We start from the raw sequence: 20,564 nt of genomic DNA on the forward strand, positions 1-20,564 counted from the left end.
TAAATGGTGTACTGTTACTGTTGTGGTTATTCAAAGCAAAAGTATTTAGCATATATCCTGCCCTTCCTTCAGTAGCTCTAGATGAGTAAGAATCAGCAAGCAGCTGACTGTGGACTGCATATAAATAAATGCAAACCTGAAAAAGCAGAAATCCATATCTTGTGACTGGCCTGACTGCACAGGTGGTTCCAGCCTCTGCCAGGGTATGGGGCCTGCCTTTGGGGACACATATTTCTTGCTGAGTGGTTTCAAAAGTAGGTCACTGGGCAGCAGTATAAAATAACCTGCTTTCAAAAGAGAAGAACCTGGGGTCAGAGAAATGTTTCCAACGAATTTGTACATTCTAGAACACAATGTCTGTTTTTTATGTACACTACTAGGTCTGTTTTTATGTACACTAATGCCCTAGCAACAGCACAGCATTTCGATGTGAGCAATGTCAAATGAAGCAATCTGTTTATCTTTAGCTCCAAGGGTTTAACTTGGGACAGCCAGCAAATCAGAGGATCTGAGTAGGAGTAGCAAGTTCAGTACTTTTCCTTTGTCCAAACAAAAATAGGGCTATTTGCCACCAGGAAAAACAATGTATTTTTCTACCTCATAATATTACTCATACCTACCTCAGGTCTCTTTCACTGCGTATGACGCAGGATAATTATATTTACCTATTTATGCTTATGGAGATAAATATTTTCTCCCTAAACCTGTAACACTGCAATAAGGCCCAGTCTGCTGAAGTTCCAGCATTAAGACAAATAGAGCCGTGGCATGTTACTGCTTGTCCTTGTACTGCCAAGCTCAAGGGTTACAAAAACAACGAGGCACAAATTCAAAATACAGTAAGATGGACTGTAATATTGAGATTACCAAAAAAAGACAACTCACCGAGTTTTGTTTTTTTTTTTAAGCCTTATGCTAAAAATACCTTAATAAACAAAGTCCTTCACAAGCTACCAACTTTAGGAGCTGAACACTTAAGAAAAACAAATAGCTACATTTGTAATAAAACAAGGGAAATGGGCAACACTCATTTGTTTCTTTGTTTAAAGTAGAGTTTGATCGCAAGACACATGGATACAGCTTTGGTTTTGGGTCTGTGCTGCCACCATGAACATGTTTGGGTGCGTCCTTCTCTGTAGGTCTAAATAACCCAGAGAAATATGTGTCAATTCGCATGCTTCTGATGTAAGGAGACTTCTGAAGGGCATTTTATAAAGACACCATCAGCCTAAAATCACAGGTTTGTGCCTGCACGTTATGCCAGTGAAAGCAACAATAACTAGGTCTATTCTAAAAATTACATGTCTGCGTCTTTGCAGTCTATCTCCTGCTTACGAGTCTCTTGGATCTGATCCAAACTGCACTGCAGCTGAAGGAGCTCTCTTTGTTCACGTTCTCTCTGCTGTGTCTGAGCTGATTGAGCATGTGGTTTCTGGGGTGAGAATTTTCAGCAGTATAGCAGAGAAGCATCTTGAAAAAATGGAAAGATAGAAAGAATAATTCTACAATGCTGTTAATAATTATTAATATGTTTCAATTCAGCCTCTCTAACAGTGAACAAAACCAAGTATTGTCAAGGCCATTCTGAACAGCCTTCCTCCATCAGCCCCTTTGTCTCCAGATCCAGCTTGGATCCCTCGATGGTAAGGAGAACGGCCAGAAAGCTTCCCCTTTATTAATATTGGGACTAAAATCCAAGCATTGTTATTTTTGTCCTCTGTACAAACGATGTGGTACTAACTACCTTAGTTCTTTTAAACATAGTGTTAGCTATAAACTACTTCTAGTTCTGTGCTTGTTAGATGAAAAGCATCCACAGTTCTTAATTTTCTTAAACCCACAAACAGATAGCTGCTTTTAGTGCTGCTTTTGTTGTGAAAATGCCCTTATAGACAGAATCTCAGTGCAGGCTGCAAGCCAGGTCTACATAGCTGAGTCATTGTTATACAAGCAGAGCTGGATGGGGCAGAAAAGCACCTTTGTACTTTAACACTGAAACAGGTCAGCTGCTGAACTTTGAATATCACAATACTCCTAAAGAGACAACTGATTTACTGGACTTTTCTTCCTCTTGTCTTTCCCATCCTCCTTCTGAATAATTCTTTTTTTTTTTTTTCTTTTTTTTTTTTTTTTTTCCCCACTGTCTCAGAAGCTTACATGTAAGAACAAAACATTCTTCATCAAGCTACTTATTTCTACTAGAGTTTGGCAAGCCTTGCATCGGGCTTGGAAGTAATCAATATTCTAGTGAAAGCTGTTAACTCTTTGAAAACTGAGCAATGCCCAACACCCATGTATACTGACAACACAACATGCAACGACTACAATTTAGGACTTGCAATCAGAATACCAATGAAATTTATCATCAGCCAGAGACTTACTAAAAAGCTCTTGTATTGTTTATTTATGTGAGACCCAATTTTGAGCTTTAAGAGTCCTTTGTAATAAACATGAAACAAATGAAGAAGTAGAAAGAATATTTTGTCTATAACTTTCTGAAACAAGACTGCATTTTGCTCATCCAGTTTTGTCTTGTAGTTCTTTTTCTTGAAACAGAATTTGGCTTCTCAAAATGCCTTCTACATTTAAAATATGGCGAACTAATTGTGGAGGTGAGCTGAGAGTGACATATTTGTATATATTACACAGACTCATTACACACTCACTCTGGTTTTCACACAGGAACTGCTTTTTCAGAGTGGACAAATTTTAGTATTTGCTCATCCTGCAGACAGGAGGCCATTTGATCAGCTCCTAAAATATACTCTGCCTTTCACTTCAGCGCAGGCCCTGTTTTCAGAGGGCAAAGCACAGTTCACTGAAACCTGCAACTGCTGTGGGCCGTGCCCCACACTGCAGGCAGATGAAGCCATGGTACAAACTACACAGAGTCAGTTTCAGCTCACAATCTCCAGTTTCACCTCAGTGACTTTTCCTCCCAAAATATAAGGTGACTAACATGAAATCTAGCGTGACTAAAGGAGGTCTGGGAGTGGCTCAGATCAGGAGCTACAGACGAACATGCTGGCATGGACCAGAGCTTGACACATACAGTGTATTTAAAATGGTTCCATTAGGATGAATAATGAGTACAGAGGTTCACATGAGGAATAACAGGAAATTGTAACTCAGTACCCTTTCCTATCATCAGAGAAGGGACGTGCTGAGCCACAGGATTGTTATTTGAGTCCTGGTATGTGCCATCTAAGGAGGCAGCCTACACACTGTAGTCGCGTGTTTTTAAAGCTGTTTTCCAGATCAGAGAGTGCTGATGGTTGCTTCATCATCGTCCAGTTGCTTTACTGTCTTCGTGGACAAGACAGGACCTTCTGCCCCATACCAAACTGGCAGCTCTCTTGTTTACATCTTTCCCTGTTGCTCATCTTGAGAAGAGCAAGACATAAAGAACTGTTGAAAATACAAGTTATTGGTTGTAACTCAGACAAAATAAACTTCCACTCCTGCAGCACTGGGCATTCAGCCTTATAGTGATTTTATTTTTCCTACTAAATGCAAGTTGAATGCCTGCAAGTTTTATACTTCTCCCCTGAACTGAACAACTTTACTTGAGAAACAGCTTTATCTTACAGGTGTGCAATAATCTTTTCTAGGTTATTTAACACTAAAGAGGTGCTTTCAGAAGTGTTTTTAGTGGTGGTGTGTTTTTTTTTGGTTTTGTTTTTAAAGTCTGTCCTATCTTGATCGTTTTCCTTTTTAACTTAAAGACTCTGGCGACAGAATTTCTGAAAAGTTGTCTAGTGGGACTCAGGTTAAAATCTGTTTCTCTGCAAGGATGCTGTAGTGACTTCAAACCTCAGGGAAGGACAGGGACTCGACATGCTTCCAAAGGTGCACACTATTGTTAAATATCAACCTTGTTTTTAAACGACGGTGGGCGTGTGGCAGAGATGTGAAGCCACATAGTTTTAATAGCACCTCAGATGTGCAAAACACCTGAATATGTGAGGTGAGGCACATTGTGTTTATAATTAAAGGCAATACCTCACGCTATCGCTTGTGAACAGCTGGTATTCCTACCACTCTAGGCTATGTTACGAGCCAGCAGGCGCACCGAGCTCGCCACCCCGATGCTCTGTGGATCTTCACCTCACGATATCCACCGGGGCGAGAGGGCGCACCCAGGGGCTCGGCCCCATGGCGCCGTGAGGGCTTTTTGGCCGCCCGCCGCCGCTGCCCCCCTCAGCTGGGCCTTTCCTCGGCTGCCCCCTGGCGGCCTCGCCTCAGCCGGGCCTCATGGGGCGAGCCGCGGCGAGCCGGGCGCGGCGGTCCCGGAGGGGCAGCGCCGCCACAGCTTCCCCCGTGGCCGGGAGCCGAGGGGGGCGAGGGAAGAAGGCGGGAAGCTCCCGGACGGAGCCCGGGGAGAAGGAGGCGGCCCCCGGGCCCGACGCCTTCGATCTAGGGGCGCAGAGCGGGCGCTGGGCCGCCTTCCGTGAGCGGCACCGGCTGAGCTGCGAGGAGGCGGCGCGGCTGCTGCTGGACGCCTTGTGAGTGAGTGAGTGGGGCACGGAGAGCTGCCGGGCGGGGGGATCCCCCCCCAATGCAAAAAGCGGGTGTCCTGGGAAGCCTGCGGAGCCTCGGGGCCCTCCTTTCGCCAAACGCCCTTGGGGCTGAGCGAGGCTCACCTCCCACATCTCCACCCGTGCGCGGAGCGCAGCGCATCAGCCCCAGGCTACCGGCGGCGGCCGGCTTTGAAAGGAAAATTTGAAAGAAAAAGGGTTTTTCCTCTGCGCTTGGCGTTTGACCTGGCACGTTCGTCCTGCCGAGTTGCTATGGAGGCGCCCTAGGGGAGAGGGAGAAGCGCAGGCTCGGAGATTCCTCGATTCCTTGAAGCTCCCCTGCAATCAAAATACAAAAGGGTGTTTGAAACGCCAGGGGAGCCGCCTCGTCCCTGCTGATCCCAGCTGTTAAATAGAGGAGTGTGAGCGGTACTGGGGCAGTTGTAGAAAAACTGGGGGAAAATTCCTTTCCCAGCTCCAAGAGGGCTGTCTTGTGCTAATACCACTTATTTCCATGCATTGCTGATTGTGCTGCAGCTGAGGTCGGCCTCTTGACCTGGACTGTGGCAGGGGAGCACACGTTCTGTACTGCAGGCAGAGCGTACTCTGCTTGAACTGTAGCTCTTCTTTCCTTTTCTTTTTGCCATTTTAATTAAACCAGAAATGCAATTGCTGCAGAGGACAAAAGCCATCCTCTACCTCACTCTGGAGCTTTTTATCTAAATGCATTTGAGTGGATACATTTTCAGTTGTTCTGCAAGTGCTCAAAGCAGAACTGAATAATTTAGCAGGCCATCAAAAACTGCATGCTTACATAACCTCTCTGTTGCTTCTCTCTCCAGTGAATACAGAGGTTTGGTCAAACACACAGGAGGCTGTCACTGCGGAGCCATCCGCTTTGAAGTCTGGGCTTCAGCAGATCTGCATGTTTTTAACTGCAAGTGAGTTTTTTTGATTCCCTGTTCTCATAGATGAATATAAGCTCATGGTTTTCCAATCAATGCTTTTCAGCAAAAACAACATAAAACAACTGCACAATATCCTCTGATCTGTTTCCATAGAGTAGATGCCTAATTATGTCCTGATCCAATATGGGATCAGTGCTGGAGATTTCAGATGCTGCATCTGTGGGCTGGACTTCAGGTCTCACATCCATGCTCATGCAGAAAGTGTTGGGAAAGATCTGATGACTACAGGTGCTCAGCCGTCTGCTTTATGTTTCCTCTAAGTACAGCGTACTCAAAGCACATCAATCCTTTTTTAACTTGGTCTTCTCAAGTGAACATTACATTTCTGACCACATGTGCTTCAAACCACAACAGTGTCTGATTTCAGCAGTGATTCCCCCTCTTGCCTGCAATTAGTTTGCATCCAGCTCATGAGTAGGCTCTGTATCTCATTTCCATGTTTGCAAGGTAATTAACGTTGGCAAAATTGGCAAACTCTGGTATGAAAGATTAAATGGATTTCTCGGGGCTACAGTTTGTCCTTGTCTATTGAGAACTGCATATGAGAATAAAAATAGCATATAATGTTTGCTCCGAGCAAATACCCTCTTGGTGTACCTGCGCAGGGTTAGTCTGTTCCATGGGCATGCTTAGCCAAACACTGATACCATGAGTCCACTTTTGCCACTTACCTTTGATGCCAACAAGGAGCTGTTTCAGCTGTCAGTGGAATTTCAGTTGTCAAGAAGTCTGAGCTAGATCTGATTGCTGCACTACACCTTGTCTGCTGCTCCTAGAAAGGTCTTCTCTTTCTTTTACAGCTGCAGCATTTGCACAAAGAAACAGAACAGACACTTCATTGTCCCAGCTTCGCGTTTCAAGCTGCTGAAGGTAGAGTAAGATTGCAGTAAGAACATGGCCATGAACACTAGCAGAAAGAAACTATCTAATCCATATAATCCAGTATTATCCTCAAAAATGCAAATGGCAGCCAGTTTTCTTGTCCTAAATTTGTCTGTGGCTGACTGGGGAAAAATATATGGATTTTATGCTGTTTGCCGTGAGTGTTAGTGCATCTTATTTACTGAGCTGACATTAAAGCTCTTGGAGTTCTGAGCCTTGACCAGGATGGCCATGTATATACACAAAGCACAGGGATTCAGGAACGGAGTATGAATGTAGAATTCCGTATCTCAAGTAAAGTCAAGAATGTGGTGGTATTTTTAGTTTTACATTTTTAGCTACAAACCCATAGAAAGTAATTAATAAATCTATGTGGAAAATCTATACTGCTTTTTGTTTCTGCTTAGGGTGCTGATAATTTGACAACATACACCTTCAACACACATCGTGCCCAGCACACATTCTGCAAGACCTGTGGTGTACAGAGCTTTTATACTCCTCGCTCTAATCCCGATGGTTACGGTAGGTAGAAACAGTAAACCTGGCAAACTGCGGTAACCAAAATTAACCACCAAGCAAAGCTTGGATGAAGACTCCATTGGCTGCTAACACTACTGCAGTGAGCAGGCATGGGCCTTCAGAGTTTTTTCCTCAAAAAACATGTAGACATGCAGGCATCTCCTGCTCTTTAGCTACAAAAAGCAGGTTTGCATGTACTCTCTTCCTTCAGGAATAGCTCCCCATTGTCTGGATGAAGGCACCGTGCACAGCATTGTTACGGAGGATATCAATGGCAAGGAATGGGAGAAGGCAATGAAGGAACATAAGACCATCAGAGACATGTCAAAACCCTGATATACCCGTCCAGCGGCTGAACTTGGAGCACTGCCATGGAAATGTAGCTTGGGCTTTCCTGGGTGGTGACGTTACCTGTTTTTTGTTTCTTAAGTAAATCTTTCTGTTTCCTGTCCCATTCATTTGCGACTACCAGTTTTCAAACTACCTCTGTTCCATAAACTACCCCAGTGGTGGTATTTTGGTAGTTTGCCTTTAGCTATGGAAAAGTTTAAATCAAAATAAACAGAACAAAGGTTTTAAAAAAAAATCTAGTCTTGGTTTGTATGCATATTTCCTGTGTTTTAAGTCTGGCTTATAAAAATGTCCTACATAAGATAATCTCTTGTTTAGGATATACTACTACCTTACACCATTTTTTTTCTCCATTGACCTGAATGAATTTACAAAGATTTAGAGTTAAAGGGGATTTGAAAGTGCTTACTAGGCTCAAGTTCAGTAAAGCATTTATACAGGTGCTTAGCTGTGTGCCAGAGAGGGACCACTGAAGTTAGTCGTGTGGTTAAGTACTGTTTTGCTTAAGCCTGGACTCGCTCATGGTTTTAAGGCTGAGTAGGGATATGCTTGGGCACTGACTCAGGGCCAGGGCACATGATTCATCAATGTCCAACTCTTCTAACAATGGACACATGCTTTAGTACAACCAGGAGCTCATCTGTTGTCTTCAGGAGCAGGAGAAGGATGCGCTCACAGCAACAGATTAGGATCTGCAATCTGGGCTCTAATCTTGACCATGCAATGACTGGCAGAGTAGAGGCAGGGAAGATGCCTCCTGCAGATACAAGCCTACATTAATGAGTGCAAAGGCCTACAGAAATGTGAAGCATTGCTGACTTTGCTAAACACAGAATCCCAAACCACTAGTAAAATCTCTATAATCTAAGGAATTACATCATTGAAAACTGATTTCTCCTTCACTTACCTTTTAACATGAAGGGAGAGATCTTGCAGTTGTCTTTTAGGTAAGTGGAACTGCTTTCGAAACATCTCTCGCAATTTTTATATCTCCACATATGCTCTACAAAAGGTCTCGTGCAACTCATTCTTACATCGTATTGAGTCTTTTCTGAGTTGATCTCAAGCCTCATGTTCTGAAGCAAGAAGAAATGCTCATGTTTCTTGGGGGACACTAGGAAGGGAGAGCCTGCAACACAATGTGTCTGAAAGAAGCAGTAGCAGCTTTATGAGTGCGATTAGAGAAAATTGTGTAATTTCTGATGCTTTATTCATAAGCCTCGGCCTTTTGAAGTTCTTACTGAATAAGACAGGTCTTGTGGTTCTGTTTTTTTCTGTGGAGACAGCATGATAGAAAAGTCTCTTCTGATATTTGGATTTTACAAAAGCACCAAGAGGAAAAGTTCCCAGCCATCTTTGCAGCTGTATCTGCAGCTGGGAAAAACAGTGTGTGCTATATCTTCTCTAATGCAGAATACTCCTGCGTTTGAATCTTAACTAGGTTAATTCAAATTTCTTATCCTATTTAAGCTTCTGCAGTGAGAAAATAGAGCAGCTGTTAAACCCTCTTCATCTCAATGTATCAGGCGACAGGATATTCAGGAGAAAGTTTATACAAACTGTTTTTTGTAGTCTGAAAGAACGCTACATAGAGAATATTGTCCTCCTGAGTAAACAGTTGAGTTTCCTCCAGTGATTGTCCTGGCACAGTCTTTTTTGGCTCATTCTTTCACTCTTGAAGTTGTGAGCGTCGTCTTTTACAGAAGATGGAGTGAATTGATCACCATATAACGTGAGAAAAGCATATAGAGATGGCGAAACCAGAGCAGCTGGCTGCGATGACACCGCATGGCTCTCTAGAAGGACAAATAATAGAGAAACCATTACAAAAGCATTCCTGACCTGACGTGAGGGCAGTTTTCAAAGCCTCCTGTGACATTCACTGCCAATTTACAGGACAGCCAATTTCAGTGAGCAGGGGAGAAGTTTTAAGAGGTAGAAGGCTGCCTGCTCTAGGGCCAAAGGGCAGGGAGAGGCCTGTCTGCCCTTGAATAGCTGGTGTGCTGCCTGGTGTCCAGAGAGGTCCTGCTAGGAAGGATGTTATCAGCTGCAGATTGGTGCTGTGACAGTTTTGTCACATAACTCTTCCTCCCTAGATGATATCTCATGCCTGGGTGTTCACATGCTGGGGAAGCAGAAACATGATAGGTGTGCATCTGAGAACACAGAGTGTGCTGCTTCCGATCATAAGCTGCCAGCTGAAACTTAATCTATTTATAGTGCGCCAGCTTAAAAAGTTCAGATTTCAGAAACAAAAACCACAAGGGAATAACGTCACCCTTATCAGAGCAATTTCCATACATAACACTGGCTTTCAGCAGCCTGAAAAAGCAGGCAAGTTTCTCTACATCTTACATCCTAGACCCAGCATAAAACTCAGTGCACTGAAAATCTCAGAGCTATAAATCTGCTCGGCCCTGTCCTGAGAGCACTTGAAGCAACCCGCCTTATCTTTTCGTGTTTCACAAATCACTGGGGATTGTTCACTAGTGACATTTATAATCCATGTATGTCATTATTTGTGAAGTTCTCTGTGAGTACAACACTTCTGACTAAAGCCTTCACAATAACAATGAGCTATTCGAACAGGCTAAGCAGGTATCAAGCAGCTCACCCTGGCTTGCTCAGTCTCCTCCTCCGTGAGTACAAAGAGTGCATCGCTGGGCAGGAGGCAGGACAGGGGGACATCCAGGACCGAGAGGTACTTCCGGAACAGATTTACTGACTCAAGTACAAGCACACGGCACCCTAGGGAGAGAAAGAGGAGAAAAATTTCAAAATAATAATATTGTCATACTCATCGTAAGGTGCTCATCTCTCCAGTTTCAGTGGGCCTTTGCAGGCTCCTCTGTCTTGCTGTTAATATGGATCCTTTCTGCATAAAAGGGGAGCAAATGCTACTTGTGCTTCTGCCAGGGTTGTGCGGAGTGTGCATCTGTGACCATATGGATTTGTGGTCTGTAAAAGGCTAAGCTAGCTCTGAAGAGCAGAGTGGTTTTTTGCTTATAATTTAAATTATTCCTACATATTTAGGCATCAAGGAAGAAGCACAAGATGGCTTTCTGAATATTGGTACTATTTCTTATAATGAAAATTTAAAATAACTCTCTGATTCATTCCCAAAAAGGGCATTTCCTCTTTCTACTCCAGTTCTTAGCTACAGAAAAAAAAAATATTTACAAGACTCAGGAATTACTGTATCATATACAGTAACTCAGGCAGGCAGTTACAGTTTAACAGAATTCCAGGATACATTGTTCAGATGTTTGTGCTGAAGCAGATGAAGAAAATGTATATAAAAATTCTACTGACTTTTTTTTTCTTTTAAAGAGCCTCTTGAACTCAAAAATTAATTCCTTTTTTTTTTGGATCCATGGCTAAATTGTCTTCACAGACAAGCTTAGAGCTACTGATGGTACCATTAGGAGCTCCACACTTCAGACATTAAAGACAGCCACAGTTTACACAGGTGGTCAGATACGCAATTAGATTTGCAATGAGATTTTTTTTCAGCGTGCCCTTGAACCATGAAATTGTACAAAGGAGACAAAGAACAATGCTGAATTGCTACAAAGGCTGCCTAATGGGCCATTTCAGTGGGAGCCTATGCTCACATCCAATACGGCTTAAGCTGTTATGTCCCAAGCACAGCCAGCATGCATTGGTGGTGCCCGAATCCCTCTCAGCTCTAAAATGTAGGAACAACTTTTGTCAGCTTAAGGGAGAAGATTCTCCAGGACAGGGGAAGAAGCAAAAATCTAGAAGAATAATTATGCAAGGTGTTTTTTTTGAGAGAGGCGATGGTGTCTTTGCTAGGAAATGTGTATGCAGATCTGCTTCTGCTCAAGAATCTTATCCCAGGAGGGTCTGAACAGTCAGTGTGCTGCTAACCCTCTACTTTGGATGTTTGGTAGATCCTGCAGTTTAGCCTTTACAAAGAATGAGATACGAAAACAAAACTTACTGCTCTTATGGGGAATGAATTTCCTGGAGACAAGGGAAGAAGCCTCCAAAGGTCTCTGTGGTAGAGCATGGTAGTCAAAGATACGCCACCAGCATCGTTCCTCTATCAGCCAGGGGCCTGTGACACACTGAACCCAGGAGCAGACATTGTACACAGGACAATCCCCCACAGATCCCATCATGAGTGATCTGTGTCCCCTGCCTCTTCGCAGTGACACTAGCTCACTTTGCTGCAGTGCCAAGCCTTGCTTTTATTCCAGCCAAAGCCTGCAACAGCAGGACAGGGCAGCCCTGATTGACTCCCTCCAGCACGTTTCCAAATCTTTCAATTCCTTTCTTTCTTCTCTCTCCTTCAAAAGAAAGATATACAATTTTGTCCTCACTTTCAAACAGCCTTTTCCACTCACAAAACTAAAAGTGGTGACTTTTTTTTCCCAGCACCACGGAGGGTTCCAGGACCATGCTCCCCTTCCAGTCCTCTTTTTGGACTGATCCTAGACCATGAGTACCCAGCAAGCTGGATACAGCAGAGCAGGCACTCAAAGTAGAGTGCTTTTCTCCTGCTCTGGGCACTAAGGGGCAGGGTCTGAGGAGTCCCAGGACATCACTGGCACTTCCATACGGCCAGACACCAACACGAGCCCGTGCCGTGCCAGGTACCAGAGGAAAACCCTCCTGCAGCCCCCAGCAGCTGCTGCAGCCCCGGGCTGCCGGGAGATGGCGGTGTGAGGCAGCTGCGAGCAGCCACCGGGCTGCCCCGCCTCGGCTCGCTTTTGGCACCCCTCTGCCCTCCTGCCTTATCTGTGTCAGCGCTGCTCCCTGCTGTGGCCTCAGCCGTCCGGCCCTTGCAAGGTCATCATCTCCGTCCCTGCAGAGCAGCAGCTGTGCGACGCCATCTGGAAGGGCCGGTGGCGGTGCCAAGCTCCCTGCAGCGAGTCCTGGGACGTGCAGGAGCGCAGGCAGCGTGTGACCTGCACAGCCTGGGCTGCTCCCTGACCTCCCTTCGCGCTCCACCTTGACACGTGAGTTGCCACGAGGGTCCAGCTTGCTGCTGCAAAGGATGCTGTGCAGTCAGAAACGTGCTGCTGCTGCACACAGAAATGCCCTGACAGTTCTTACGTTCCAACTAAAGATATTTTTTGTTTCCAAGTAGCAAACTTGTCCTCTTTTCACCCTAACACGCCAACCCTCACACCCTCAAGGCTTGCAAGTTGTGTGCCTGCTGTACACAGACCTAGGAGAAACCAAACCTGGTGCTGTGCTGCCAGGAGGGCTGTGGCAAGGACTGCTCTCCCTTTGCTGCAGAGATCCTCTGGGCTATGGCTCAGCAGAGCAAAGGCACTGATGCTGATCCTCTTGCTCTCGTAGTTGCCATTCCTACCTGCTTGCATTTTACTCTTCAAGTGGGGGAAACAGAGACAGAGCAAACATGGTGCAATGGGTCTTGCCTTTCCTGGACCCTGGCAATGCCTCGTGAATTCCTGTTTGCAAGGCCTGGTGTAGGGTTATCCACCACCAATCTTTAAAGCCTGGGCTGCTCTGTTCAACAGAGCTCTGTGCTCTCTTTCCTCACCATTTTTCCCCATGAAATACTAATGCATGCAGCAACTGCCCCCTTCAGTTCCCCAAAGCTCAGCAGTAAGGGCCCAAAACAACTGGAAGTGAACTCAGAATCATCAGCCCGGTTTTCTGGGCCCCCATCAGCCAGCCAGGCAAAGCAACGGGCATTCGAGCTGCACAGTGACAGGCACCATGAGAGTCATCTGTGCTAGTGATATGACAAGGATATCCACATGCTGACAGCAAAGGCTGCTCTGCATGAGAACGTGAGATGAAATGAAGCAGGGAAGGAATGTACAGTCCAGTAAGAGATGGAAAAGGGTTCAGAGAAACAGGCTGCTCCCTGCCAACCAGGGTAAGAGAAGCGCTGCCATTGATGAGTCCACTCCTGTGACACCAGCAGGTGAAGCTTTTCAGAGCCTGTTGTGCCTGTGACCTGGGCAGGACGGGATTAACAGTGTAATACAACCTCTCTAGGTTGGCAGAAAGGGCAAAATCAATATAGCTGGTGGATTAGCCCTAGAATAGAAGTGCATGAAGCCTGAAGCCTATTTGGCTTGGCTTTCTACTTCCAAATCACTTATGCAGCAGGTATGCCTAGAATGAGAAGATTATTAACAGATCTGTGTGTGCTAAAGGCTTGTACTGCTCCTGACAGACATTAGCACACCAATTCTTTTGAAAGAGTGGTGGTTATAGCCGGACAGGGCCAGTAGCAGGGGTGGATGCATATCCAGCAGCTGTCTCGTCTTCTTGAAACAAGCCTACGTGCTTGCCCCTAGCCTGGAGAACTTGATTACAGATTATAAAAAGCCTGTTGTCTTTATGCTGGCTAAGGGTATTAGAAAGCAAAGCAGGATATTTAGGGTGCTCATTTGCATATCAGTGAGGCAATGCAAGGCTTAGCTGGCTTCTGCATTTGCAGAGCTTTTCTCCGGATTCCCTGATCACATGGGCTTACACAGGTTCACCTGCAAATACTTCCCTCTTACCAACAAGAGAGCAGGACATTTCCATGGCCTGAACATGCCTTTCAGCTCTACCCAGACAGCCTCAATCCCAGCATCACTCTTGTTTCATTAAGCCCCTCTGATGCACAGCCCTGCACGCCTGCCAGATCAAATTATAAATACCAGGAATTTCAATGAGACTGGAACTATATTTGGAAAGGCTTAGCGTAAGCAGCAGCATGGGAGCTCCCCGTTCCTTTGGCGTTTGTAGGTCATGTCAGATGTGATGTAATCAGAGCAGCAAGGCTTTCATATAGCTTCAGGAGTTTCTTGATGCTGCTACAGAAATGGAAATGTTATCTATATGTTTCTCTGTTTTAAACCTGAACCAATTTGATGCACAGCCCATCCAGCCTATTCCGGACCACAGTGCATCTATCAAACCAGCACGAACAGAGCATGAAGCTGGTTCAGTCTAGATAAGGCCTGACATCCAGCAATGACATCCACCACTGCAGTTCCTTGTTCCTTGTCCTTACTGCACACAGTACCTACACAGCTCTGCTGCATCCCAAAGCTGAACAAATTGAAGTTCCTGGGAAAGGAGTTGGCATTAATACCCATGTTTCGTAGACGGGGGAATTGAAGAGACCAGAGTGAGAATTCAGTCAGGGCATTGCACCATATTGGATCCAGCTCTCTCCACTAGATCTTGGTCTGCAACATGTTACTAGCAGGGACTTAAAACTGATTTTGGACTTATATTCAAGCAAGACACCAACAAGCATAGAGCAAACACTGGGTCACACCACTAACACAACCCCATAGGACAGGAAAGACACCAGCTCCTCAAACCAGACAGCAAAGTGACTGTGGAGGAGCCTGAGCTGGTGAAATGCTGCAGGGATATAAAAGAGCAAGGAAGAGTTCAGCTGTGGGTTTCATTTGCATTTCAAATAGAGCTGAGTTAGGCATAGGAAACCCTGGACAGAACATGCATGTAAAAAGTTGCTTAATGCCTGCAGGGTCGAGGATGTTTTGTGTGACATACCTTCAGGTAACTTCTGCTCTGAATGCAGGTACCTGCGAATGAAGAGAGAAATGTAGGTAAATAATCAATGAAGTTACTCAAATCCTGATTTTACTGCTACGAACTCTGTATGCCACATTAATCCATTTCTCTTAATACACACATTTACAATGGCTGATCAGGAGCAGACACCGGATGCGTATGTCAGGTAGTGGTAAGCCTCATTCCCCACAATTCTGCCTTTACTTTTCTCATGCTGGCTGCTGGGACACAGCACAAATAACTTCCATATATCCAATTCACTCTCAAATACATCACATTGTACTAAGGGAAGCTGTAGGAGGCTGCCAAAGGCTATTCACCTCTGAGAGCATTTGCTCTTTAAAGTCCTTGCCTGCTGCCCAGGGACATAGCTGGCAGTTCCTGCTTGGGGACCAGCTTCCTTTTGTCTAACCCATGCTGGCACTGGAACATCCAAGAAGCTCTGACTGGCTGCTCACTAAGACTTTGATCTTTTCATTACTTTTTCCTGGGAAGATTCTGTATAAAAATGTGTTCCATGGAAACAGAATGAGGGGACAAGCACAGGAGACGTGAAAAGTGATGGTACTCCCATTAAGAAGTGTAAGCAAATGATCCTGATATGCTGAAAGTGTCTGAGGGTGTTAGCTTCAATTCTTTTAATTCTCATGATTTTCCTGTTCTAGCCTGTGGTTTGTGGCCTCAAAGCACTTATGCTTACATCACCACTTGCACTGCCTCCAGATTTGGCCCATCACAGAGATGGGAGGAAGCAGGCCTCCAGCAGATGGCACTCAGAGCTGTCCCACACCCAGGTTTGCTCTTCCATAAGAAAAATCCAAACAATGGAACATTTGCCAAAAAGAGAAAGGAAATAAAAAAAGGAAAATTATTTAACCCTGTGTAATATTTAAAAAGATTGTTATCATCTTATAGTGGTGTATTTAACGAAGGACAATGTGACAGTTCATGTGTAAATCAACCAGGATAAAACATACATTATATGCAAACTGTTATGTTTCTCTAGTCACTTTCAAACTAGGATTATCTCTGGCTATTGGTTAAGTTCAAGGAAAAGGATTAGCTACACAGGCGTAGACAAAATAGGAAGCACTGAGTAATGAATACCCAAAGCAATTCAAAGCAAAAGTCAAGCCAGAAATGCAGGTCATGACAGAACTCAAACAGCAATCAGAAGACATATGCCTTAAATAGATTCTCCTGATGATGCTCCCTCCTTCTCCAGAGCCAAAGATCTGCAAGCAATACCATTTCATACGAAACAATGGCCTTGTAACACTGACTTGGGCACCTTCTACCCCACTACCCAAACCCTACTGTTCAGACATTGCCAGCAATTTTTCAGGGAAACGTTTAAGTATCTCCATTAATGTCAGCTCTTCTCTTCTGCTTGAGGCTTCTTTCCCCCAGCGAGGCTGTGGCCACCCAAAGAGGTGATTCAGCACTTGGTAAAGCTAGCAGGGTGGGAACTTTTAGAACAACCTTGAAGAGAGAAAGCAGTGAGAGGTTGTGAAATTGGGCTAACTATCCCAAGTCCTAGTACCTGTTCTATAGAAGGACCTTGAAAGCACTGACGGACAACAAATGAAAGGCTGTGAAGAGCTGCTCGAAGAGTGAATTATTAATAACTATCCCTGGCCACTAGAAACAGAAACAAAGAGAGATCCAGTCTGTATGGAAAAGTTTCAGCAGGAGTAGAGGGTATCTTCAACAGAAGGAAAGTTTTTATCCAGCAGAAAATTAAGGAGCTTGTGTTTCTATAAAGATTCAGAGAGACACAACCTATTTGGTTACTGAAAGATCCGTAATGCTACAGCCAGGCAGACATGACACTGATCTGGAAGAATAGGCACAGAGAAATTCTGATTCTCTCCTTATCCTTTTAGTCCTGAGCCAAATGCTTCAGTACTCAGCAAGGCTCCGTGCAGAGGTCTGGGAATGGGCTCCACCCAGATGCAGAGGAATTGCAGCCTTGCTCATCTGTATTTCTCAGGCTAGAGATGGCAACGAACTGTGGTTGCAGAGAGAGAGCGAGAGAGAGAGAGCACAACACAAAACTCTTCCTCCTGCACACATTCATAAAACTAGCCAATCCTCTCCCAAATCAATCTCTTGCTCCCATCTCCACCCTGCTGGAGCTGTCTCCATGGGACACTTCCAAGTAGGGGAGAGGTTGCAGCTGTCTGTTGTTGCCATTTTGGGAATGTTGTTTTATGGATTGGACTTGCTGTGGTTTGGGTGAAATGAAAGAGTTTGGCATAAAATCTCGACAAGTCAAACACAAACAGGCTCTTTTTTTGGAGCTTTTTCCTTTTTTTTTTTTTTTTTTTCCAGACAGACCTTTTCTAAATTGTTTTTCTTTTCAAATACACAGTGATCTAAGGTGGCTTGTTCCCACCCACCCACCAAGTGCTAGAGGCCAGCCAACTACAGGACGCCTCGCACTGCACCCCCTTTATTACACCTGTAGGAGGTTTCAGACCCATGTCTGAAGGGAACTGAGACCCTCTGCAATGAACTCTAAGAGGCAGTGAGAACTGTAATGGCACCCACCACCTCTGCATTGCAAGGACTCAGCCCCAGCTCCCTCCCCCAGGACCAGCAGCTATCTGAAAGCTATTGCTCTCCATAGCTATTACCTGCGTCTGCCCAGTAGAAAAACGGCAACGGTTCATCGACCCCCCTCCTGCAAACTGCAGAGCTGAGTCAGCTCCCACATTCCCTCTTTATTCAGTCAACCTCAAGGAAAGCTGTGAGCAAAGCGCGTGGCTAGCTCCCAAGTACAGACCACTGCTACCTCCCCGTGATGGCAAGAAGGAACAAGTCAAGATGGAGCTGAGACCTCGGTGCTGGGGAATGCAGAACTCCTCTGGGGTAGGAGCAGGACTGACGCCCTGGTGGGTGGACTGCAGTTTTGGTGATTTTCTCTTCAGGGAGAAATTGTTCACTGAAATCAATGACTTCACTCTCCAATTAGTCTCCCGTGCCAAAGGCAAAAACCTTCACTGTGCTGTGCTGGATGCTGTACAACAGTGGGGAAATGCAGTTTTCAAAAGCATGGCAAAAGAATGGACAATCTCAAAGATATCTTGGGGCTCAGTTTAGGATCCTAACCTCTAATCTGCCCAATCAATCTGATGGAACAGATGTGAAAGAGGAAGAACAGTCAGTCTCCTAGGAATCTCTGAGACATGAGAGGGATATACTTGCCAGATGTTGAGTGTTTACTATCTGGAACGCCTCCCCCCGCCCTAACCGGACTTTCTGGCTGCCTTTCCGTGCACCCTGAAATACACCAAGTAACAACATGCAGATTTTTAAACACTGTTCAGGCACTCCATACTCATGCGTGCTGCAGCGGCAAAATATGGTTCTGCCAGTCAGAAAAAAAAAGGTGGCGATTCAGAGATTTTCCAGCTGACAGAGCTTCTCTTTGGCTCTGTGCTTTGGTCCCTGCACTGTCTGGGAGAAGAATGTGCAGTGTCACTGCTCCTGTCATGCTGCTAGCTGCCTAGTGATGCCGGGAAGGGCATTCCTTGAGGCTGTTTCTTTGGAAAAAAATATTTCTTGGGGGGGGGAATCCCTGCTGACTACCAACAATAGGATGCCCTGCGCTCAACTTTATCCTAACAGCTCTCAACAAGATCACTGAAGGGCACTGGGGTGAATGAGCTTAGTCAAATTAAGGAAGGAGGGAGAAGGGACAAAGGAATGAGATAAAATCTAGGAGGAAATACCCAGCTAGATACCAACAGAATGTATGCCAGGCATGGGGCAGTCGCACAAAGGGAAAGGACAGAGAATCAGACGGTAAAAAGAGGAGGACATTTCTTGACCTCATGAGCACAGTGTGGGTGCAATCCCAGCCACCATTCATAAATTCCCCTATTACTTAAGACAATTAAGACCATTAAAACAAACACCAGGAGTGAGCTGGACTGTCAAAGGACAAACAGAAGCATATGATACTGGAAACTGTTATTTCTTCAACACTGCTCTTTATTTTGCAGGGACCATAGAACTCTGTCAGGGCCTGAACAATCCCAAACACACACACCAGGAACATGGGAAATCCTTTTCCAAGGTGGAACAAATAATAGCCAGTTTGGAAAAAGGATTTGCTGGGAAAACACAAGGGAAATGCAAGACTGCAGCCTGCTTTGAAAACATAAATGAGATGTCACTGATTTGAAATGTGTGGGCTACAGATGCTTGAAAGGAGCGAGAGAGCAGAGTTCCATTCTAGCCCTGCACTGTAAGAAGCTAACCAATAAAAATGGTAGATGGTGTCCCATTCACTATCATCAAGCTAATCATTGAAGAAACAGCTTGCTTCTTGCTCAATGTGTCCTTAAAGACCTGACCTTGGAGACTCAATACGAGCAGAACTGTGCTTTGTAGGGATGTAATCCAGTTGCTGGCTTTTGAGAGCTGTACCCACTGAGTCTGTGGGATTTCTCTGGACACTGCACTGTTCATTTTGATGTACTTACACGTAACTGGCATTTAATCAATCCTCCTCTTTCAAGGAGCCCTGGTGCAACCCACCTGCACAACGCCATGTCCCGTGGCATTCATAAATGGGGCGTTCAAAAGTCAGGCTGTCACACCTAAGTGCAAAAAGGCATCAGTGGCACTCAAGCTGCATCATAATCAACTCCAGAGAGATAAAGTACTAAGCTCACAAATATCACCTCTGCACAGTCTCATTTACAACCTACCACTGAGCTGACGGATGGTAAGAAACATCCTGCAGGACTGAGAGGTGTTTTTCCAAATGGAGTTAACGAGAATAGGCTCAGCTAATGATTCTTTGATGTAGCTTTTTATACGGCATCGTTGATATAAGTTTTATGGATGCAGTTGCTATAACAACATAATGCACAGTGGTTAAATATAGCACCTCCTATTTTCCACTCAGTTTGCTCTGCCCTAAGCAGACAAGGACTATTCTTTACTGTTCTAGCTGGGATGAAATGGATTTGATTGCTTGCTGAAGAAAACAAGTGGTACAGTCCTGCCTCCCCCTCACAAAGACCATTCTCCACCTTAAGCAAGCCAACAACAAAATCAACAGCCCTCCTTTTGCTAGGCTACTGGACAAGAGGGCTTGTATAAAATCAAAACATGCAATGACGTGCAGAACTAAAACTTCTTGATATTCCATGTGATGTCAGTGCAAACACTGTCATTTCAAATAGCAGGAAAGAGAGGTTGTCAAACATTCCTGTCACGTAGTATTTACCACACTTGTTATCGTAGTGCCTCACTACTGACCCAATGCTGAGAAAGGGAGCTAAGTGATGGTGATGTCACTCGAGACCTTCTCTTCCTTGTGGGTGTGTGTACAGGGTCCAGCCTCTCTTGGCCATAGGGAAGCTCCTATTGTGGGGAGAAGGGAATGATGTTGCCAAGTCAAGGCCACGGGGAAAGAAACGGAGCTAGAGGCCTGTGTCCAATTCTCCCTTCTTTGCTGTAGTGTTTTGTTTTGTTTTCCAGTCTGGGAGGCAGAACTGAAATACTCCCAGGGGAGAATTAAATCAAATAGAGATCTCTGTTCCTCAGCAATCCTCCTTTTTTTTTTTTTTTTTTCCCTTATTTTTCCCTTGCAAAGGAATAAATCCACCCTCGAACTCTGGCATGGCACAGATCTGAAGCCTAGGCACGTAACAGCAGTTGGGACTCCCCACAAGGTGTCAAGAGGATGTTTGGTGCAAGTGTAAGGCACACTGCTTCCAAGTAGTTCCTGCTCCTCTAAACGCAGCCTCTGTCCCAGACCCTA

The 20,564-nt window shown here is 45.0% G+C and overlaps 2 protein-coding genes across 8 annotated transcripts in view; one reads left to right on the plus strand and one right to left on the minus strand.

The window, feature by feature from the left end:
* Positions 1–835: 835 nt before the first annotated feature.
* The window catches only part of PIGL (phosphatidylinositol glycan anchor biosynthesis class L), a 69,883-nt gene continuing 50,154 nt past the window's right edge, over positions 836–20,564 (minus strand). For 5 of the 7 annotated variants that reach the window (XM_068656262.1, XM_068656261.1, XM_068656260.1 and 2 more), the window contains 5 exons: positions 14,762–14,793; positions 9,852–9,985; positions 8,145–9,033; positions 6,157–6,349; positions 2,100–4,856 (listed from right to left, as the gene is read on the minus strand). In XM_068656262.1, the coding sequence (XP_068512363.1) occupies positions 8,935–9,033; positions 9,852–9,985; positions 14,762–14,793 (265 nt within the window). In that variant the 3' untranslated portion in view covers positions 2,100–4,856; positions 6,157–6,349; positions 8,145–8,934. Of the gene's footprint in view, positions 1,471–2,099; positions 4,857–6,156; positions 6,350–8,144; positions 9,034–9,851; positions 9,986–14,761; positions 14,794–20,564 lie in introns of those variants that run through there. The other 2 variants (XM_068656257.1, XM_068656258.1) reach the window with 2 other exon arrangements.
* CENPV (centromere protein V) lies at positions 4,255–7,472 on the plus strand. Its single transcript, XM_068656263.1, has 5 exons — positions 4,255–4,505; positions 5,360–5,458; positions 6,286–6,355; positions 6,775–6,889; positions 7,098–7,472. The coding sequence occupies exons 1-5, from the start codon at positions 4,255–4,257 to the stop codon at positions 7,220–7,222; spliced, it is 660 nt and encodes a 219-aa protein (XP_068512364.1). The 3' UTR covers positions 7,223–7,472.

Source organism: Anas acuta, chromosome 19 (assembly GCF_963932015.1).
Source record: "Anas acuta chromosome 19, bAnaAcu1.1, whole genome shotgun sequence".
NCBI lineage: Eukaryota > Metazoa > Chordata > Aves > Anseriformes > Anatidae > Anas > Anas acuta.

Bases quoted from the DNA above. Each gene is read 5' to 3' on its own strand.
- CENPV (XM_068656263.1), top strand. From the start codon at position 4,255: ATGGGGCGAGCCGCGGCGAGCCGGGCGCGGCGGTCCCGGAGGGGCAGC. The intron at 6,356-6,774 runs GTAGAGTAAGAT...GTTTCTGCTTAG, and splicing joins CGCGTTTCAAGCTGCTGAAG to GGTGCTGATAATTTGACAAC. The intron at 6,890-7,097 runs GTAGGTAGAAAC...CTCTTCCTTCAG, and splicing joins CTCTAATCCCGATGGTTACG to GAATAGCTCCCCATTGTCTG.